Raw genomic sequence first — 18,545 nt, 5'->3', positions numbered from 1 at the left:
ATATACATGCATTGCACTGTGTCAAAGCATCACTAGCATTGTATCCAAATATATACATGTATTGCACTGTGTACATTGTGTCAAAGCATCACTAGCATTGTATCCAAATATATACATGTATTGCACTGTGTCAAAGCATCACTAGCATTGTATCCAAATATATACATGCATTGCACTGTGTCAAAGTATCACTAGCATTGTACCCAAATATATACATGCATTGCACTGTGTCAAAGCATCACTAGCATTGTATCCAAATATATACATGTATTGCACTGTGTCAAAGCATCACTAGCATTGTATCCAAATATATACATGTATTGCACTGTGTCAAAGCATCACTAGCATTGTATCCAAATATATACATGCATTGCACTGTGTCAAAGTATCACTAGCATTGTACCCAAATATATACATGCATTGCACTGTGTCAAAGCATCACTAGCATTGTACCCAAATATATACATGTATTGCACTGTGTCAAAGCATCACTAGCATTGTATCCAAATATATACATGCATTGCACTGTGTCAAAGCATCACTAGCATTGTACCCAAATATATACATGTATTGCACTGTGTCAAAGCATCACTAGCATTGTATCCAAATATATACATGTATTGCACTGTATACATTGTGTCAAAGCACCACTAGCATTGTATCCAAATATATACATGTATTGCACTGTGTCAAAGCATCACTAGCATTGTACCCAAATATATACATGCATTGCACTGTGTCAAAGCATCACTAGCATTGTATCCAAATATATACATGTATTGCACTGTGTCAAAGCATCACTAGCATTGTACCCAAATATATACATGTATTGCACTGTGTCAAAGCATCACTAGCATTGTATCCAAATATATACATGTATTGCACTGTGTCAAAGCATCACTAGCATTGTATCCAAATATATACATGTATTGCACTGTGTCAAAGCATCACTAGCATTGTATCCAAATATATACATGCATTGCACTGTGTCAAAGCATCACTAGCATTGTATCCAAATATATACATGTATTGCACTGTGTCAAAGCATCACTAGCATTGTACCCAAATATATACATGTATTGCACTGTGTCAAAGCATCACTAGCATTGTATCCAAATATATACATGTATTGCACTGTGTCAAAGCATCACTAGCATTGTATCCAAATATATACATGTATTGCACTGTGTCAAAGCATCACTAGCATTGTATCCAAATATATACATGCATTGCACTGTGTCAAAGCATCACTAGCATTGTACCCAAATATATACATGTATTGCACTGTGTCAAAGCATCACTAGCATTGTATCCAAATATATACATGCATTGCACTGTGTCAAAGCATCACTAGCATTGTACCCAAATATATACATGTATTGCACTGTGTCAAAGCATCACTAGCATTGTACCCAAATATATACATGTATTGCACTGTGTCAAAGCATCACTAGCATTGTATCCAAATATATACATGCATTGCACTGTGTCAAAGCATCACTAGCATTGTACACAAATATATACATGTATTGCACTGTGTCAAAGTATCACTAGCATTGTATCCAATTATATACATGTATTGCACTGTGTCAAAGCATCACTAGCATTGTACCCAAATATATACATGTATTGCACTGTGTCAAAGCATCACTAGCATTGTACCCAAATATATACATGTATTGCACTGTGTCAAAGCATCACTAGCATTGTATCCAAATATATACATGCATTGCACTGTGTCAAAGCATCACTAGCATTGTACACAAATATATACATGTATTGCACTGTGTCAAAGTATCACTAGCATTGTATCCAAATATATACATGTATTGCACTGTGTCAAAGCATCACTAGCATTGTATCCAAATATATACATGTATTGCACTGTGTCAAAGCATCACTAGCATTGTATCCAAATATATACATGCATTGCACTGTGTCAAAGCATCACTAGCATTGTATCCAAATATATACATGTATTGCACTGTGTCAAAGCATCACTAGCATTGTACCCAAATATATACATGTATTGCACTGTGTCAAAGCATCACTAGCATTGTACCCAAATATATACATGTATTGCACTGTGTCAAAGTATCACTAGCATTGTATCCAAATATATACATGTATTGCACTGTGTCAAAGCATCACTAGCATTGTACCCAAATATATACATGTATTGCACTGTGTCAAAGCATCACTAGCATTGTATCCAAATATATACATGCATTGCACTGTGTCAAAGCATCACTAGCATTGTACACAAATATATACATGTATTGCACTGTGTCAAAGTATCACTAGCATTGTATCCAAATATATACATGTATTGCACTGTGTCAAAGCATCACTAGCATTGTATCCAAATATATACATGTATTGCACTGTGTCAAAGCATCACTAGCATTGTATCCAAATATATACATGCATTGCACTGTGTCAAAGCATCACTAGCATTGTATCCAAATATATACATGCATTGCACTGTGTCAAAGCATCACTAGCATTGTATCCAAATATATACATGTATTGCACTGTGTCAAAGCATCACTAGCATTGTACCCAAATATATACATGTATTGCACTGTGTCAAAGCATCACTAGCATTGTACCCAAATATATACATGTATTGCACTGTGTCAAAGCATCACTAGCATTGTATCCAAATATATACATGTATTGCACTGTGTCAAAGCATCACTAGCATTGTATCCAAATATATACATGTATTGCACTGTGTCAAAGCATCACTAGCATTGTATCCAAATATATACATGTATTGCACTGTGTCAAAGCATCACTAGCATTGTATCCAAATATATACATGTATTGCACTGTGTCAAAGCATCACTAGCATTGTATCCAAATATATACATGTATTGCACTGTGTCAAAGCATCACTAGCATTGTATCCAAATATATACATGCATTGCACTGTGTCAAAGCATCACTAGCATTGTATCCAAATATATACATGTATTGCACTGTGTCAAAGCATCACTAGCATTGTATCCAAATATATACATGTATTGCACTGTGTCAAAGCATCACTAGCATTGTATCCAAATATATACATGTATTGCACTGTGTCAAAGCATCACTAGCATTGTATCCAAATATATACATGTATTGCACTGTGTCAAAGCATCACTAGCATTGTATCCAAATATATACATGCATTGCACTGTGTCAAAGCATCACTAGCATTGTATCCAAATATATACATGTATTGCACTGTGTCAAAGCATCACTAGCATTGTATCCAAATATATACATGTATTGCACTGTGTCAAAGCATCACTAGCATTGTATCCAAATATATACATGCATTGCACTGTGTCAAAGCATCACTAGCATTGTACCCAAATATATACATGTATTGCACTGTGTCAAAGCACCACTAGCATTGTATCCAAATATATACATGCATTGCACTGTGTCAAAGCATCACTAGCATTGTATCCAAATATATACATGTATTGCACTGTGTCAAAGCATCACTAGCATTGTATCCAAATATATACATGCATTGCACTGTGTCAAAGCATCACTAGCATTGTATCCAAATATATACATGTATTGCACTGTGTCAAAGTATCACTAGCATTGTATCCAAATATATACATGTATTGCACTGTGTCAAAGCATCACTAGCATTGTATCCAAATATATACATGTATTGCACTGTGTCAAAGCATCACTAGCATTGTATCCAAATATATACATGTATTGCACTGTGTCAAAGCATCACTAGCATTGTATCCAAATATATACATGCATTGCACTGTGTCAAAGCATCACTAGCATTGTATCCAAATATATACATGTATTGCACTGTGTCAAAGTATCACTAGCATTGTATCCAAATATATACATGTATTGCACTGTGTCAAAGCATCACTAGCATTGTATCCAAATATATACATGTATTGCACTGTGTCAAAGCATCACTAGCATTGTACCCAAATATATACATGTATTGCACTGTGTCAAAGCATCACTAGCATTGTATCCAAATATATACATGCATTGCACTGTGTCAAAGCATCACTAGCATTGTATCCAAATATATACATGTATTGCACTGTGTCAAAGTATCACTAGCATTGTATCCAAATATATACATGTATTGCACTGTGTCAAAGCATCACTAGCATTGTATCCAAATATATACATGTATTGCACTGTGTCAAAGCATCACTAGCATTGTATCCAAATATATACATGCATTGCACTGTGTCAAAGCATCACTAGCATTGTATCCAAATATATACATGTATTGCACTGTGTCAAAGTATCACTAGCATTGTACACAAATATATACATGTATTGCACTGTGTCAAAGCATCACTAGCATTGTATCCAAATATATACATGCATTGCACTGTGTCAAAGCATCACTAGCATTGTATCCAAATATATACATGCATTGCACTGTGTCAAAGCATCACTAGCATTGTATCCAAATATATACATGTATTGCACTGTGTCAAAGCATCACTAGCATTGTATCCAAATATATACATGCATTGCACTGTGTCAAAGCATCACTAGCATTGTATCCAAATATATACATGCATTGCACTGTGTCAAAGCATCACTAGCATTGTATCCAAATATATACATGTATTGCACTGTATACCTTGTGTCAAAGCATCATCAATGTTCTCCATTATAGTTTGCTTTTGTTCATGGTATTTAGGGTCATCAAAATAATGTTTTGGATCTGATGCAAGTTTTTCCAACTTTGCCCTCTTTTTTTCTTCTCTTTCTCTTTCTTTGTCAGCTTGTTTGCTCAACCATTCAGCTAATCTACAGAAAACAAGTAATTGCATTACATGGTTTCCAGGAGTTACCAAGCTCAAGAAACGTAACAAGTTGATCATGAACTGTCAAAGATATGGTTCATGAACTGCATTCATTGAAACAAAATTGGCGACTAATCAGCCACTTTGAATCAGATGGTGAAAAACAAAATGATATCCACAAAGGTTCAAATTATTCATGTTGAACAGAAATTCTACCCTGGTCATTCAAAGTCATTGAAATCTGTATCTGTGTTATTGGTTCAGAATTATTTTTACCGAGTTGCACTTTTCAAAATGAACAGACAGATCATCGCCTTGCTAAAAATGTCAGGATGTTGAAATAGATGAACAAAGTTACTTGTAACGGATGCATTTCACAAGAATAATTATAAAATTAAAGCTGCAAGCAGCGTCACAGGGCCCAAGCTATCAGACAAAATCCATAATTAAAGTGGTCACTGGGTTGCCATTAAGGTACTTTGAATGATATGTACTTTGTACAATGAGGTTGATGTGCCCCTCGTTCCTTCTATTTACCTTGTTTGGTTACCGAGATATAGTTTTTAGAATATATAAAGAGCCATGTGCTTATGCATATTAATGAGGTTACAATGTCATACTAGTATATGGTATTCTTTTATGTTAGTTACATCCTTTGTTTGATTACTTCATTATGGCACTAGTTGAATGTCCAGTGTTTCAGATATGACAGTTATGCATATTAATAAGTTCATGTGACCATATACGGTCATCTGTTATTTTAGTGAGAGCTCTTGTTTAACATCATCTTAATAATGTAGCTTTCATCTTCCTAATTGCAAAAGTATTTGATATGTAAAGGTTATGCATATTAATGAGGTGAGAAACCCCCACCCCATGGGCGCCAGGAGTAGCAAGTACATACAAATTTTCACTCCAATCAGACCAATACCACACATGTAATTGCCCATTTCCTGTTCTCACAAAACCCAAGATGGCGGCCAAACCATGTGAATAATCAAAATTTTATTCTGAAAGTTAGGTGCACCAGTTCACATTAGGGACTATCAGTATAGAGCATTTCAGACCATTCTGTTCAGCGGTTTTCTCTAACGGCTAGACGAAAAAAGTTACAGAAGAAAGAACGATAATAATAGGGGCCTTGCCCTAAGGACCCCTAAATACAATCTATACTATGTTTCATACGAAATCTACATCATTTATTTACACAGAATGTCAATGAACATAAGTTTTGTGTCACACTTCACATGACAGAAAGTGGCCTGAATCTCCAATATCAAAACACAGACACTTAACTACACCATTGTGTTTCTCCGTCATAGCTGATAGTGGTATGAATACCACATTGTTTGCTGAATTTAAATTTATTGTTTGTGACATTATGTGTCTTGTGATATTCGCTGTATTCAAAGAGGCAGGTGCAATTTTGTCATTCGATTTAAACGGTTCAATGAGCTTCACAAAGTAAACTGACACATTGTCAGTATCGTCAATTAATACCTAAGTACTTCAATGCGAGTTGCTCAATGTTACATCTGTGGTTTTATTGAGCACAATAATTAAAACATCCAAATTCTTTATCTGCAATAACATGGTTTCTTCAACTTGTTCAGAAATGAACTTTACCGATAAGTGACATTATTCCACAGACAATCCAATTTGCGTTAGCTGTGTGGGATACATCACTTGGTCAGAAAAATATATAAGCACTTAAAAAAGCTGATGTTATGGAATCTTTGTTGACTTAACTTAAGATTGGATAATTATGGCAATGATTTAGGCCACACCGATTTAATTTTATGGATGACATCCACACGCGCATTAGTTTTCGCCTGTTTTCAAAAAAAAAAAATCTCCGACGACGAGCTTCCACAGATCGGTTTTCTGTCCGGAACTTGCAGACTCATATTGTCGCAAAGCGCCGGCTTGTCGTAAAACTTTTTTTGGACTATCTTAAAACGTGCCAATTTTGTCGTAAATGATCTTCTGCACATGCGTATTGCGTTGCCGGGAATACGTGAGCATAAAAGTTCAGAAAAAAAACTGAGGGATTGTTGTAGACTGGTACGCAATTGACGTCGTCCAGGGAGATATGACGTTTACACAGCTATACGAGAGATTGGTTAAAGCTAACCCCTACTGTGTAGAGAGGAGCAAGCAAGGACATTTGTGTATCATTGCAATGTTTTGTTAGTTATTGTCATAAAGTAGTGATATGTACATTCCGCCTTGACTTGTACTGAAAATGATGTTCATGTTGTACCTTGAATGCAGTGTTTTTGACTGAAGGTACTTCATCATGACTACATGTACTAGAGCTTGTCTGAAATGGTTATACCTGTGACAGTAATACAGTACGAGATGTGTATATCAACATGTGCCTCCTACAAATAAAGACTTCTTGTTGTTTTTTGATACACTGTGTTCTGTGGTTCAAGTGGTTTTAGCAGCATTTTTTTTTTTTTTTTGGCAGGTTTTTTTTTTTTTTTTTTTCGCCCTCTCGCATTAGTTTTGGGGTCTCCAGAGGATGTCATCCATAAAATTAAATCAGTGTGGCCTTACTGGCTTCCAACAACAACAACAACAACAACAATGTATGTGTACATAAAGCCTTTTTCTAAATTGTCTGGCGTAATTTAAAGTACATGCCCTATCTGCTTTGAAAACAACCATATTTCTCAACTTTTCATTCATTAATTTTAAAGCCTTGATGCCTGCTTGCTATGACAAATAGGACTGTTGATACTGAGATCTGGTTTTCACTTTGACTTAGGTGCTGGTGGCTGAGGTTAAAGTTTGTTGCAACTGTGATACAAAACTTCAACAGAGATATGGTATGACAACTTTGTGAATAATGTTTGAATTAAGATTTATTGAACAGAGAATATATTACAGCAAGTCTCAGAAGTATTGGGGCTAGTGAATTGGCTAACTGCTTGGGTTTTGACTAAACGGTTTGCTTTTGAATCTCCCTGGTGCCGTCTTGTGGTCACGCCCACTCTTGGTGAATCTATATAACAGTAGGGGACGATCGTCATACTTTAGGAGCTAATCAGTGACGGTCTTAGAGTTGGATGGATATTTCACTTTCAAATATACCAGGGAAAGTGTTCTGTGTTATTCATGTAATGGGATTGTCCATGCAAAAATAACGAATGAAGTCAAATTTTATTAGCGATTGGCTTAATGATACCCCAACAAATCGTTTGGATATGAAAGTTTATTTTCTCCCTGATTTGTAGGAAACTGTTTCTCTTTATTTAGTTTCAAGCAGTGTTCAAGATGGCTACCCCTATATAGTAAATATCAGTGGATTATCACTTGCACGCCAGCTGATTGTGGCTATTCTTAGACTGACCAGGGAAACTACTTATACTGTATTTATCCGGGTATAAGCCCAGGGTCTTGAACATGGAAAATTGCCAGAAGATCCCGGTAAAAAAAACGAAAATTGACAACACGCAGATCGAACTGCGGCAGGGAATAGAACAGCAAATGAAAACATGCAATGGAAATAAATGCACAATATGCAACATTAGAAGTAAAACAAAATTAATGTATTGCTTATAATGTGACAAATAAACCAGAAATAATAAAAATCGACAGTGAGGAATCATTTGAATTAGGATTTTCCCGCCGACAAACACGCCCAATACGCGTGAACTCAAAATGAATTAAAATGTCATGGGGTTAAATTGTGTGTAATGATTTCCGGTCTCGACAAATTACAAATCAACTGTCATACAAGATCAATAATAATTTACAAATTTACACTGTAAAAATTATAAAAATTCATAGCTGTGTGAAACAAGCAGCCTCTCGGCTGAGATAGCTCCACTGTTAGCAATGCACATTTCAATTTAAGAACTGAAGATATCATTAGAAAATAAACAAATCTGAGAGAGGTCCACATGTAGTACCTATATATGTAATATCAAAGCAATTGGACTTGCGGTTTTCAACAAGAAGTCGAAAATATCACTTTTTACCAAAAATGACAAAAATATTCACCAAAATTAGAGAATTGAAGATATCATCATGAAATGAACAAATCTGAGAGAGGTCTACCCAAGGTACATATACACCAAGTATCAAAGCATTCAGGCTTGTAGTTTTTAAGAAGAAGTCGGAAAAGTAAAACATTGACACGGACGACGACGGACAATCACTCATATGATAAGCTCTGCTCGACAAAGTCGACAGCGGAACTAATAAAAGCAATTGGACTTGCGGTTTTTAACAAGAAGTCGAAAATATCACTTTTTACCAAAAATGTTCACCAAAATTAGAGAATTGAAGATATCATCATGAAATGAACAAATCTGAGAGGGGTCTACCCAAGGTACATATACACCAAGTATCAAAGCTTTCAGGCTTGTAGTTTTCAAGAAGAGGTTGAAAAAGTAAAACATTGACACGGACGACGACGGAGACGGAGGACAATCACTTATATGATAAGCTCCGCTCGACAAAGTCGATAGCGGAGCTAAAAACTTCTCAGATCTTTATTTGTACATTGTTCATTGCCATCTTCGTCATACTCAAAACCTTTAAAGTCCAAGTCGGCCGTTGAACAAAATCCCTACAACTTCTTCCTGAAGTTCGTCGATATCGTCCCACACAATTTGGACTTAGCACTTAGTCTAATCACAATAAAGACAATGCGATGGCACATGATGCTTTTGTTTACAGTCTGGCAATCATCTTTGAACTTTATGCATCTGCTTTACTGATTGGATAAAAATGACATCACTACTAGTATTTCATCATAAAGGTCAAATCGTGACTTGCTTTCTTATCAGACTCGACTTTTATCAATCACAGTGAAAGTTATCATTCAGCAAGTTCCGGTGGTTGGAATGTCTCACTATATGGATATCGCGGTGGACTTGAAATAGGAAGTTTTTTTTTATCCAACGACAGACGAATAGGTTTCATGACAGAAATGCAATAGCGGTGATGAAAGATAGTAAACAAGTTGGCAGTCTTCGGCGTGACATTGCACAATTGCTGGCCCCAGTTATGGATTCGCAAGCTGCTACCAAATATTTTATAAAGCCAAAATAACATGATTTCAACCACTCTCCTAGGTACGGGTTGCTACAATATTGCAACATTGGTTTCATTATCGACGACGCTAAAGCCGAACGAGTGCGACACTTGCTTAGCGGCTCTCCTTATAAGATTTGCTTGAATCGTTTCTAGGGAAGCACAAACCAAACGGCCGGCCCTTGTTAGGGCCACGACATATTTCAAAAAGAGAACTACCGTTTCTGCTTTAATATATATTTTTATAGACTTGCTGACTGTTATGATTCTGAAAAAAATCAGCGGTGAACGCAGAAAGCTGTTACAGCTATTTCGCAATTAACAATAATATTTAAAGAATTTTTATAAGCATCACGACAGACTTCAAGAAAGTCAACTGTTAATACAACCACAGTCAACGAATAGAAAATAGTTTTTGTTATTTTTTTATGTAGAAAAAAAAAACCCTGGCCGTGTGCCCGGATATGACCTCAACTTCTTTATTGTGTCAAAAGTGGGGGGGGGGAGTTTGCCCAGGCATGGGCTCTTACCTGGATAAGTACGGTACATTATTACGCCTCGCAAAGCAAATCATTCAGGGGAATCCAGACATGTACCAGGCTACATAAAAGCATTCTATGTCCCCTAATGCAATATAGACTCGCCCAGAGTGGATGCGACCATGAGTCAGCGCCAGCCAGATTCGAAAGCCAACTGTTTAGTCAAAACCCAAGCAGTTAGCCAATTCGCTAGCAAATTGGCTGCCCCAAAACTTCTGAGACTTGCTGTAAATACTTCATCTTGGGAAAACAAACAAGCGTTGCTCCGAATCCTATGGTGTGAATTTGAATCAAAATGTCTACAACGTATAAAATGCAGTGATTACACTCGTACATTCAGCACGTAATTGACTGCTGATTACCATGGTGTTTACTGGCGAAGATGAAGGATGCTTTCAAACTGTGACTGACCAGAAGTGTTTGCTTAAATAAAGAATTGACATATTGTGTTTATTATTATTTTAATTACCGTACTGTCTCCACAGTGTGTCATATGTTTATGAATTCTAATACATGATTGACAGGATGCATGCTGGTAGCTACATAATTATATTAATACCGTACTAGACCGCGTTAGCGCCCAGGGTTCTCAACACAGAAAATCATGATTTTTTAGTGGTGGGAACTTGCCCCACCTCGGGAAAGTGCAAATAATAGGGAAAATGAAAATAAAATTACGAAAATTGCGTCGCCATTGACTTCTATGATGAAAAAACAGAAATGGCCAGAAAAAATATGCACATTTTATAACAATATTCGCTACGTACCACCCAAAATTACAAGATATTAGTGTTTGTTGGAACACAGTCAAAGTCAAAATTTGTATCATTATCTCCACTGACGGATGTGTTGGATCATAGGCAAACTCCTGATGAAAAGCACTTTCCGCCATGTATTTGCATGATTTGACCTAGTGGGTCAATTCCGTTATTAACCAATCAGAATGCTGTGTTGTATCAACACAATTCTTCGGAAATTCTCGAAGACTTTCCGGTAACGCAATGCGGAAGTGAATTATTGGTGTTGAAGTACGATCTATTGGAATTGATTTTGGTAACCGGCAATTTTTGATTGGTAAACTGAATATGGCATGAAATATTTATCGCATTTTACTTTTATTAACAGGTCATTGTCGAGGCCTAGTTTATGCATGGTTACTGTGGTCTAAGCATTCATATTCACTGCTGTCGATATCCATGCTGTATCATATAAAAACGATTACCCCGGTACCAGTATTCGTTCAGCAATGATCAAAGACTAAGTTTTTAATTAGTGGCATTTTGAAGGGGTGGAAGCTTTGTCGACTGTTATCCCTGATTACAAAAAATTTAGCAAAAATAGGGGGTTGGCGCTTGACTATGGTATATGAATTGAATCAGTGCAGGCACGAGATACATGTACACACAGCATTTTTCAGACTTCATCTGAACAGGGACTAAAAATGGTCGCCATTCTGTCATCTTGAATTGCATCACCATCAATATACATGTATGAGCATATGTGTGACATGATGTATATATAAAGTATGAACATGATCAGTCAAGAAATGTCAGGAATATAGCCTGGAACAGCATTCATTAAAACACAAGACATGAAATGTCACAGTCCCTGTTATTTGATTATAAAGTAGTACAAGGAACATCTGCAAACAGGTGAATGAATATGTACTCGATGTGGGTACAACTCATCATAAAGTGATCTAGTTTTGTACTGACAACTAAAAACTTTAACTGACCCATGTTCAGAATCTCAGAGTACACAAGTGCAACAAAACTATTTGTCATACATGTATACTTGCTCAAGAAACTGCATTCATAAATCTGAGTGAACCTTGATGTACATGACTTCTTTGTTAATTCAGGTCTTAGTATAATAGTAATCTTTATTGCATAATCGCATCCTTATCTGGATAGAAAAAGTAAATTACAATAAAGATGAAAAAACTGATGAAGTCACAAACTGGAAGCGCTAAATTTTTTTTTTATCTAGGGGCAGCTGGTTGGTTTTTGAAAAGATTTTCTCTGGCACTGAAACAGTTATAGATATACTGTAGCTTGCTAGTTTTGTTATATTTTGGCTGTTATTGCTTGTTAGCATTGTAATCAATTTATTGGTATTTGTGTTGTTGCAATGTATTAGATTTATTTCCTTCAACATTTCAGTTCTCTCATTTTCATACAGCTTGCACTCAAGTAAGAAATGCATTTCGTCTTCAAACTCATTTTGGTTGAAAGCAGTGCACTTTCTCCCACTGCAAGGAATTTTTTAGTATCGTCCTTTCTCTATTGCTAAATTATGGGTACTAATTCTCAATTTTGTCAATGCTGCTCTATGTTTTGCATTTGTTACTGTTGTTAGATAATTTTCATATTACCAGGACCTGGGTTTGTTTCAACATCATCACTGGGCATCAGAATCATTCTCATGTTGTCAAATACAAGTTGTTATTAAGGTAGCGAGACTATTATTTGTGTTGAAAATTACAATTTTCACATTTATTTATTAATTGACGAAATGCACTATAAACTTTCATGTGATAAAGTCAACATAACATAGAATGTCATGTAAGTTGGTTAAAATGTAGATTTTCTGAAGGAAAACAAGGCAGCCTCAGTAGTGTTTTCCAAAATCAACAACACAGGTTTAATCTGTGTGCCTATAAGTTTCAAAGATAAACTCAAGACAAAGCAATGTTAGGATGTGTTATCAGTAGCTATCTGACACACAATGAATGTTTCCAAACATTTGAGTGGTTTGTTTCACAGATTAGTCATTTGCATATGAATGTGTCAGACACAAGGTCACACAGCCACTGAAAAAAAATCATTCATTTTGGTGTTTTCATATGCCGAATTTATCCAATTATAGCTATCCCATTCCTTTATTTTTTTTGGTTTCCAATAGCCTTACACATTTGGATGTCCTTAAACATGTTAAAACAGACCTTGATGGGAAAACAAATTGATTGTGCCGATAAACAAGCTTGAAAATCTTTGCTGTTACTTCATGGACGTTTTCTAGGAGTTTGTGTTTTTCAAAATACAAGGTCTTTAACAAAAAATAACGTATACTTATTTTCGTTGGATTAACACCAAATTTTCACAGCTTTAGGGTGACAGTGAGAGGAACTTGAATGTGTCCAGACAAACTATTTCATCGATTATTTACCAACGAGTTGTGGTTTTAGTTGGGGGCAATGCGACTGAAACAGTAATTGAAATTCAGCACACTATTTTTTATATACCAGACTATTGAACAACTAGGAAAAGTGAAAAAAATACTTCTTATCGCCAGCAGAAATGCGTAATTATTTTTTTTACAGAAAAAGTAATTTTTCACCTTTGATTGAGTAACGCGTCGTAGAATGCAGATACAGGCATGCAAAATACACTTGTGAATAGCTTGAAGTCTGGCGATTCTAAAAATATATACTTTCCTGGGTCTATTTGTAGTCATTTAGTCACAATTAGAAGATGAAAACAAGTATGCAAATAATAGTCCCGCTACCTTAACACAGTAAGGTTTATTATTTATAATGTATTCATTGTACATAGAACAACATCTGTTAATTTAAACAATTGTAAAAGCTATGTTTTCAGAGCAAGTACATGTAATCATTAAGAAAGCCAGTAGTGATAAAGGTTGGTCTGCTCATAACCTTCAATAGAGAAGTAACAATAATTGTTTGAAGTCTTCTTAGTGCAGTGATATTATTGCATTTCAATCATTATTAATGGGTATAAAATACTGTAAACAATTTAATTTTCACTTCTAGATATATTCAAGATTTTATGAAATTTGTGTACAACATATTTCAATAAAGTCCCTGACACTTCTATTGTAGGAACCCAGAAAAATTGCTTTTCGAAATTGAAGCAGTTTACTGCACCACTGTAAGAGAAAAAAAAGATAGTTTAAAAATGAGTATTGTCAAGGATATCTTTGAAAGAACACATGTGGGTTCATAAGACATATGTACCAATCTGAGTAGTTCTAGAGATTAGTATCACAAGATTTTACTATGTATAATGCTGTGTTGATCAGGAGAACTAATGGACAATGGCCCTACAGGCATCGCTATGCAATCACAGTAGTTTTGTATTCTTCTAGCATTTCGACCATGAAAAATAATTGTTTTTGGGAGATGCCGAATTATTAGAAGAAAAGCAGATTTTTTTTTTTGAGTGGTTGAACTATCAGAAGCGTATTTTGAGTGGTCGAATTATAGGAGTATAAATTCTAGTACCTAACTGATTGAAAAAGAACAAGACAATAAGCTAGATTGAAAAACCTTAAGCGAGCACTCCTGAAATTTCAGATCATTGGTACCATGTTTTTGGAAACATTCAATGACTTGATACATAAAACAACATTTTTTATTGGTCAATCGGTTGACCCTGTATGGCACAAGATCTCAAGCTTCTATCAAAAAATTGGGTTTTTCATTTCATGCAACGAAACATGCATTCACAGCAGACAAAAATTTGTTTGAGATGTTGCTGGATTTTTGTATTCAGTTTTCCATTTCAACCACCATCATCACTTAGTAAGCTGAGATCATATGTTAGTGATCGCACATTGGGATACTGACTGTGCATAAATGTGCAGTGTAGTGCCACCAGAAGACCAATTGCTTGAAAATATTTTGCACCATTACGCCATTTCAAATGTTATATTAATTAAAGATTTTCAATAACATACACGTTTTCCACAGTTGATGGTTGTATGGCACTTACCAGGTACATGGCTTCGCCAGTTTTACTTTGAAAGAAGTGGGAAACAAATAACGAGACATGGCTACATCTTTTTTTTTTCAATTTTAATCAAGCATGATTTTTTAATTTTTTTTTTTTACAAATGTCATGGCAACAGAAGCAAAAACAATTAAAGCCGCAAGCGGCGTCACCGGGGCCCAAGCTGACAAGATTCTGTTTCATAATTAATGTGGTCACATGTTAGACAATCAGGTAGTTTGAATTATCAGTAACATGAGGTCGAAATGAAGTTGGTACCATGTATTTACCTGGTTTGGTTATCGAAATATGGTTTTCAGGATATATAATGAGCCATGTTCTTATGCACAATAATGAGATTACATAATCATATATAGCCATTTATAATGTCAGTTACATCTTTCATTCAATGTCTTCATAAGGACACTAGTTACATGTCCTGCTCTGCGACAGTGTTTAAGATATGACTGCTTTGCATATTAATGAGTTCACATGACCATATATGGTCATCTGTTATTTTAATCAAATCTCTTGTTCACTGTTGTCATAATAACACAGGATTCATCTTCCTAACTGCAACAGTGTTTAAGATATAATGGTTATGCATATTAATGAGTTCACATGACCATATATGGTCATTGTTATTTTAATCAAATCTCTTGTTTACTGTTGTCATAATAACACAGGATTCATCTTCCTAACTGCAACAGTGTTTAAGATATAATGGTTATGTATATTAATGAGTTCACATAACCATATATGGTCATCTGTTATTTTAATCAAATCTCTTGTTCACTGTTGTCATGATAACACAGGAATCATCTTCCTAACTACAACAGTGTTTGAGATATAATGGTTATGCATATTAATGAGTTCACATGACCATATATGGTAATCTGTTATTTTAATGAAATCAAATGTTAAATGTTGTCATAATAACACAGGTTTCATCTTCCTAACTCCAACAGTGCTTGAGATATATCAGTTATGCATATTAATGAGGTTAGAAGCCCCCACCCCTTAGGCGCCTAGCAACAAAACCCAGCCACGTGCCATTCGGTTAAAGAATGCATCTCAAAAGTAGAATGCACATATACAATTTTAGCCAAATCGAACCAATACAACACATGTAAATGCAAAAGATTTGTTTTCATAAAATCAAAGATGGCTGCCAAACCATGTGACTGATCAAAATAATATTATTTTTCTCATATGGAGCTAAGGCTAGGCATGGTAAATATAAAAACATCTAGTAAATTGGTTGAATCACCTCTGAGAAACAAATGCCCATACTTTTGGTCAATTTTGCTTAAAATCCAAGATGCCGGCCAAACCATGTGACTGATCTGAAATCTTTTTTAGGTTTCTGAAAGAGATTGATATAGAGATGCCATGCAGCAATATTGAACGTAAACCCTCAAGTGTGGCATGAGTAAAAAAACTACTTCCTGTTTAGAAGAAATCCAAAATGGTGGCCAAACCATGTGACCAATCGTAATAATTTTTTCAAACATAAATGGGATTCATATATAGAAGCTAAATACTACATATGAGAGCATTCTGCTTGGTGGTTCTGAAGAAGGAGATTTTTAAGTGTTTTTTGCCGTTTTTAGGAAAAACAAAATGGCGGGAAAAGTCACATGACCGCTAAAGTTTTTATTGCTGATATCTATTACACATGGGTTGTACTATATACCATAAAAAATCTACATGCCTAGACCCTCAGAAAGTGGTCAAACAGTCACTTCCGGTTTTATTTCAATCCAATATGGCTGCCAAACTAATTGACCAATCGAAATTCTGGCAGCATGTTGCACCAGTTCACATTAGGGACTATCAGTATAGAGCATTATCAGACCATTCCGTTCAGCGGTTTTCTCAAACGGCTTGACGAAAAAAGTTACGGAAGAAAGAAGAAAGAAGATGAAAGAAGAAATTAAAGCCGCAAGCGGCGTCACCGGGGCCCAAGCTGATAAGATTCTGTTTCATAATTAATGAGGTTACATGTTAAACAATCAGATAGCTCTTATTATCAGTAACATGAGGTCAAAATGAAGTTGGTACCATGTATTTACCTGCTTTGGTTATCGAAATATAGTTTTCAGGATATATAATGAGCCATGTTCTTATGCACAATAATGAGATTACATAATCATATATAGCCATTTCTAATGTCAGTTACATCTATCATTCAATGTCTTCATAATGACACTAGTTACATGTCCTGCTCTGCAACAGTGTTTTAGATATGACTGCTATGCATATTAGTGAGTTCACATGACCATATATGGTCATCTGTTATTTTAATCAAATCTCTTGTTCACTGTTGTCATAATAAAACAGGATTCATCTTCCTAACTGAAACAGTGTTTAAGATATAAGGGTTATGCATATTATTGAGTTCACATGACCATATATGGTCATCTGTTATTTTAATCAAATCTTTTATTCACTGTTGTCATGATAACACAGGAATAATCTTCCTAACTACAACAGTGTTTGAGATATAATGGTTATGCATATTAATGAGTTCACATGACCATATATGGTAATCTGTTATTTTAATGAAATCAATTGCTCACTGTTGTCCTGAAAACCCAGGAACCATCATCCGAATTACAACAGTGTTTGAGAGATAATGGTTATGCATATTAATGAGTTCACATGACCATATATGGTAATCTGTTATTTTAATGAAATCAATTGTTAAATGTTGTCATAATAACACGGGTTTCATCTTCCTAACTCCAACAGTGCTTGAGATATATCAGTTATGCATATTAATGAGGTTAGAAGCCCCCACCCCATAGATGCTCAGCCACGTGGCTTAGCAGTGTGCTATTGGGGCAAAATGATGCATCTGATGACACAAATGCACATACAAAATTTGAAATAGATCAGACTAATACAAAACATGCAGTTGCATAATTTCTATTTTGACAAAATCCAAGATGGTGGCCAAACCATGTGACTGATCAAAACAATATTATTTTTCTCATATGGAGCTAAGGCCAGGCATGGCAAATATAAAAACATCTAGTAGATTGGTTGAATCACCTCTGAGAAACAAATGCCCAAACTTTTGGTCAATTTTGCTTAAAATCCAAGATCTGAAATCTTTTTTATGTTTCTGAAAGAGTTTGATATACAGATGCCATGAAGCAAAATAGAAAATAATCCCTCAAGTGTTGCCAGAGTAAAAAAATTACTTCCTGTTTAGAAGAAATCCAAAATGGTGGCCAAACCACGTGACCAATCGTAATAATTTTTTCAAACATAAATGGGATTCATATATTGAAGCTAAATTCTACATATGAGAGCATTCTGCTTAGCGGTTCTGAATAAGAAGATTTTTAAGTGTTTTTTACCGTTTTTAGGAAAAACAAAATGGCGGGGAAAGTCACATGACCGCTAAA

General features: G+C 35.3%; 1 protein-coding gene across 1 annotated transcript in view; it reads right to left on the bottom strand.

Annotated features, from left to right (window-relative positions):
- LOC100378823 (splicing regulator SDE2-like) overlaps window positions 1–18,545 on the bottom strand; it is a 94,710-nt gene that overhangs the window by 46,196 nt on the left and 29,969 nt on the right. The window contains exon 4 of the mRNA XM_085495787.1: window positions 4,643–4,812. Within this exon, the coding sequence (XP_085351913.1) occupies window positions 4,643–4,812 (170 nt within the window). The remainder of the gene's footprint in view (window positions 1–4,642; window positions 4,813–18,545) is intronic.

The sequence above is a fragment of the Saccoglossus kowalevskii genome, chromosome 2, assembly GCF_978046115.1.
Source record: "Saccoglossus kowalevskii chromosome 2, keSacKowa6.1, whole genome shotgun sequence".
Taxonomy (NCBI): Eukaryota; Metazoa; Hemichordata; class Enteropneusta; family Harrimaniidae; genus Saccoglossus; species Saccoglossus kowalevskii.
Note: the sequence above shows the minus strand (reverse complement) of the source record. Positions and strands in the feature narration are given on the sequence as shown.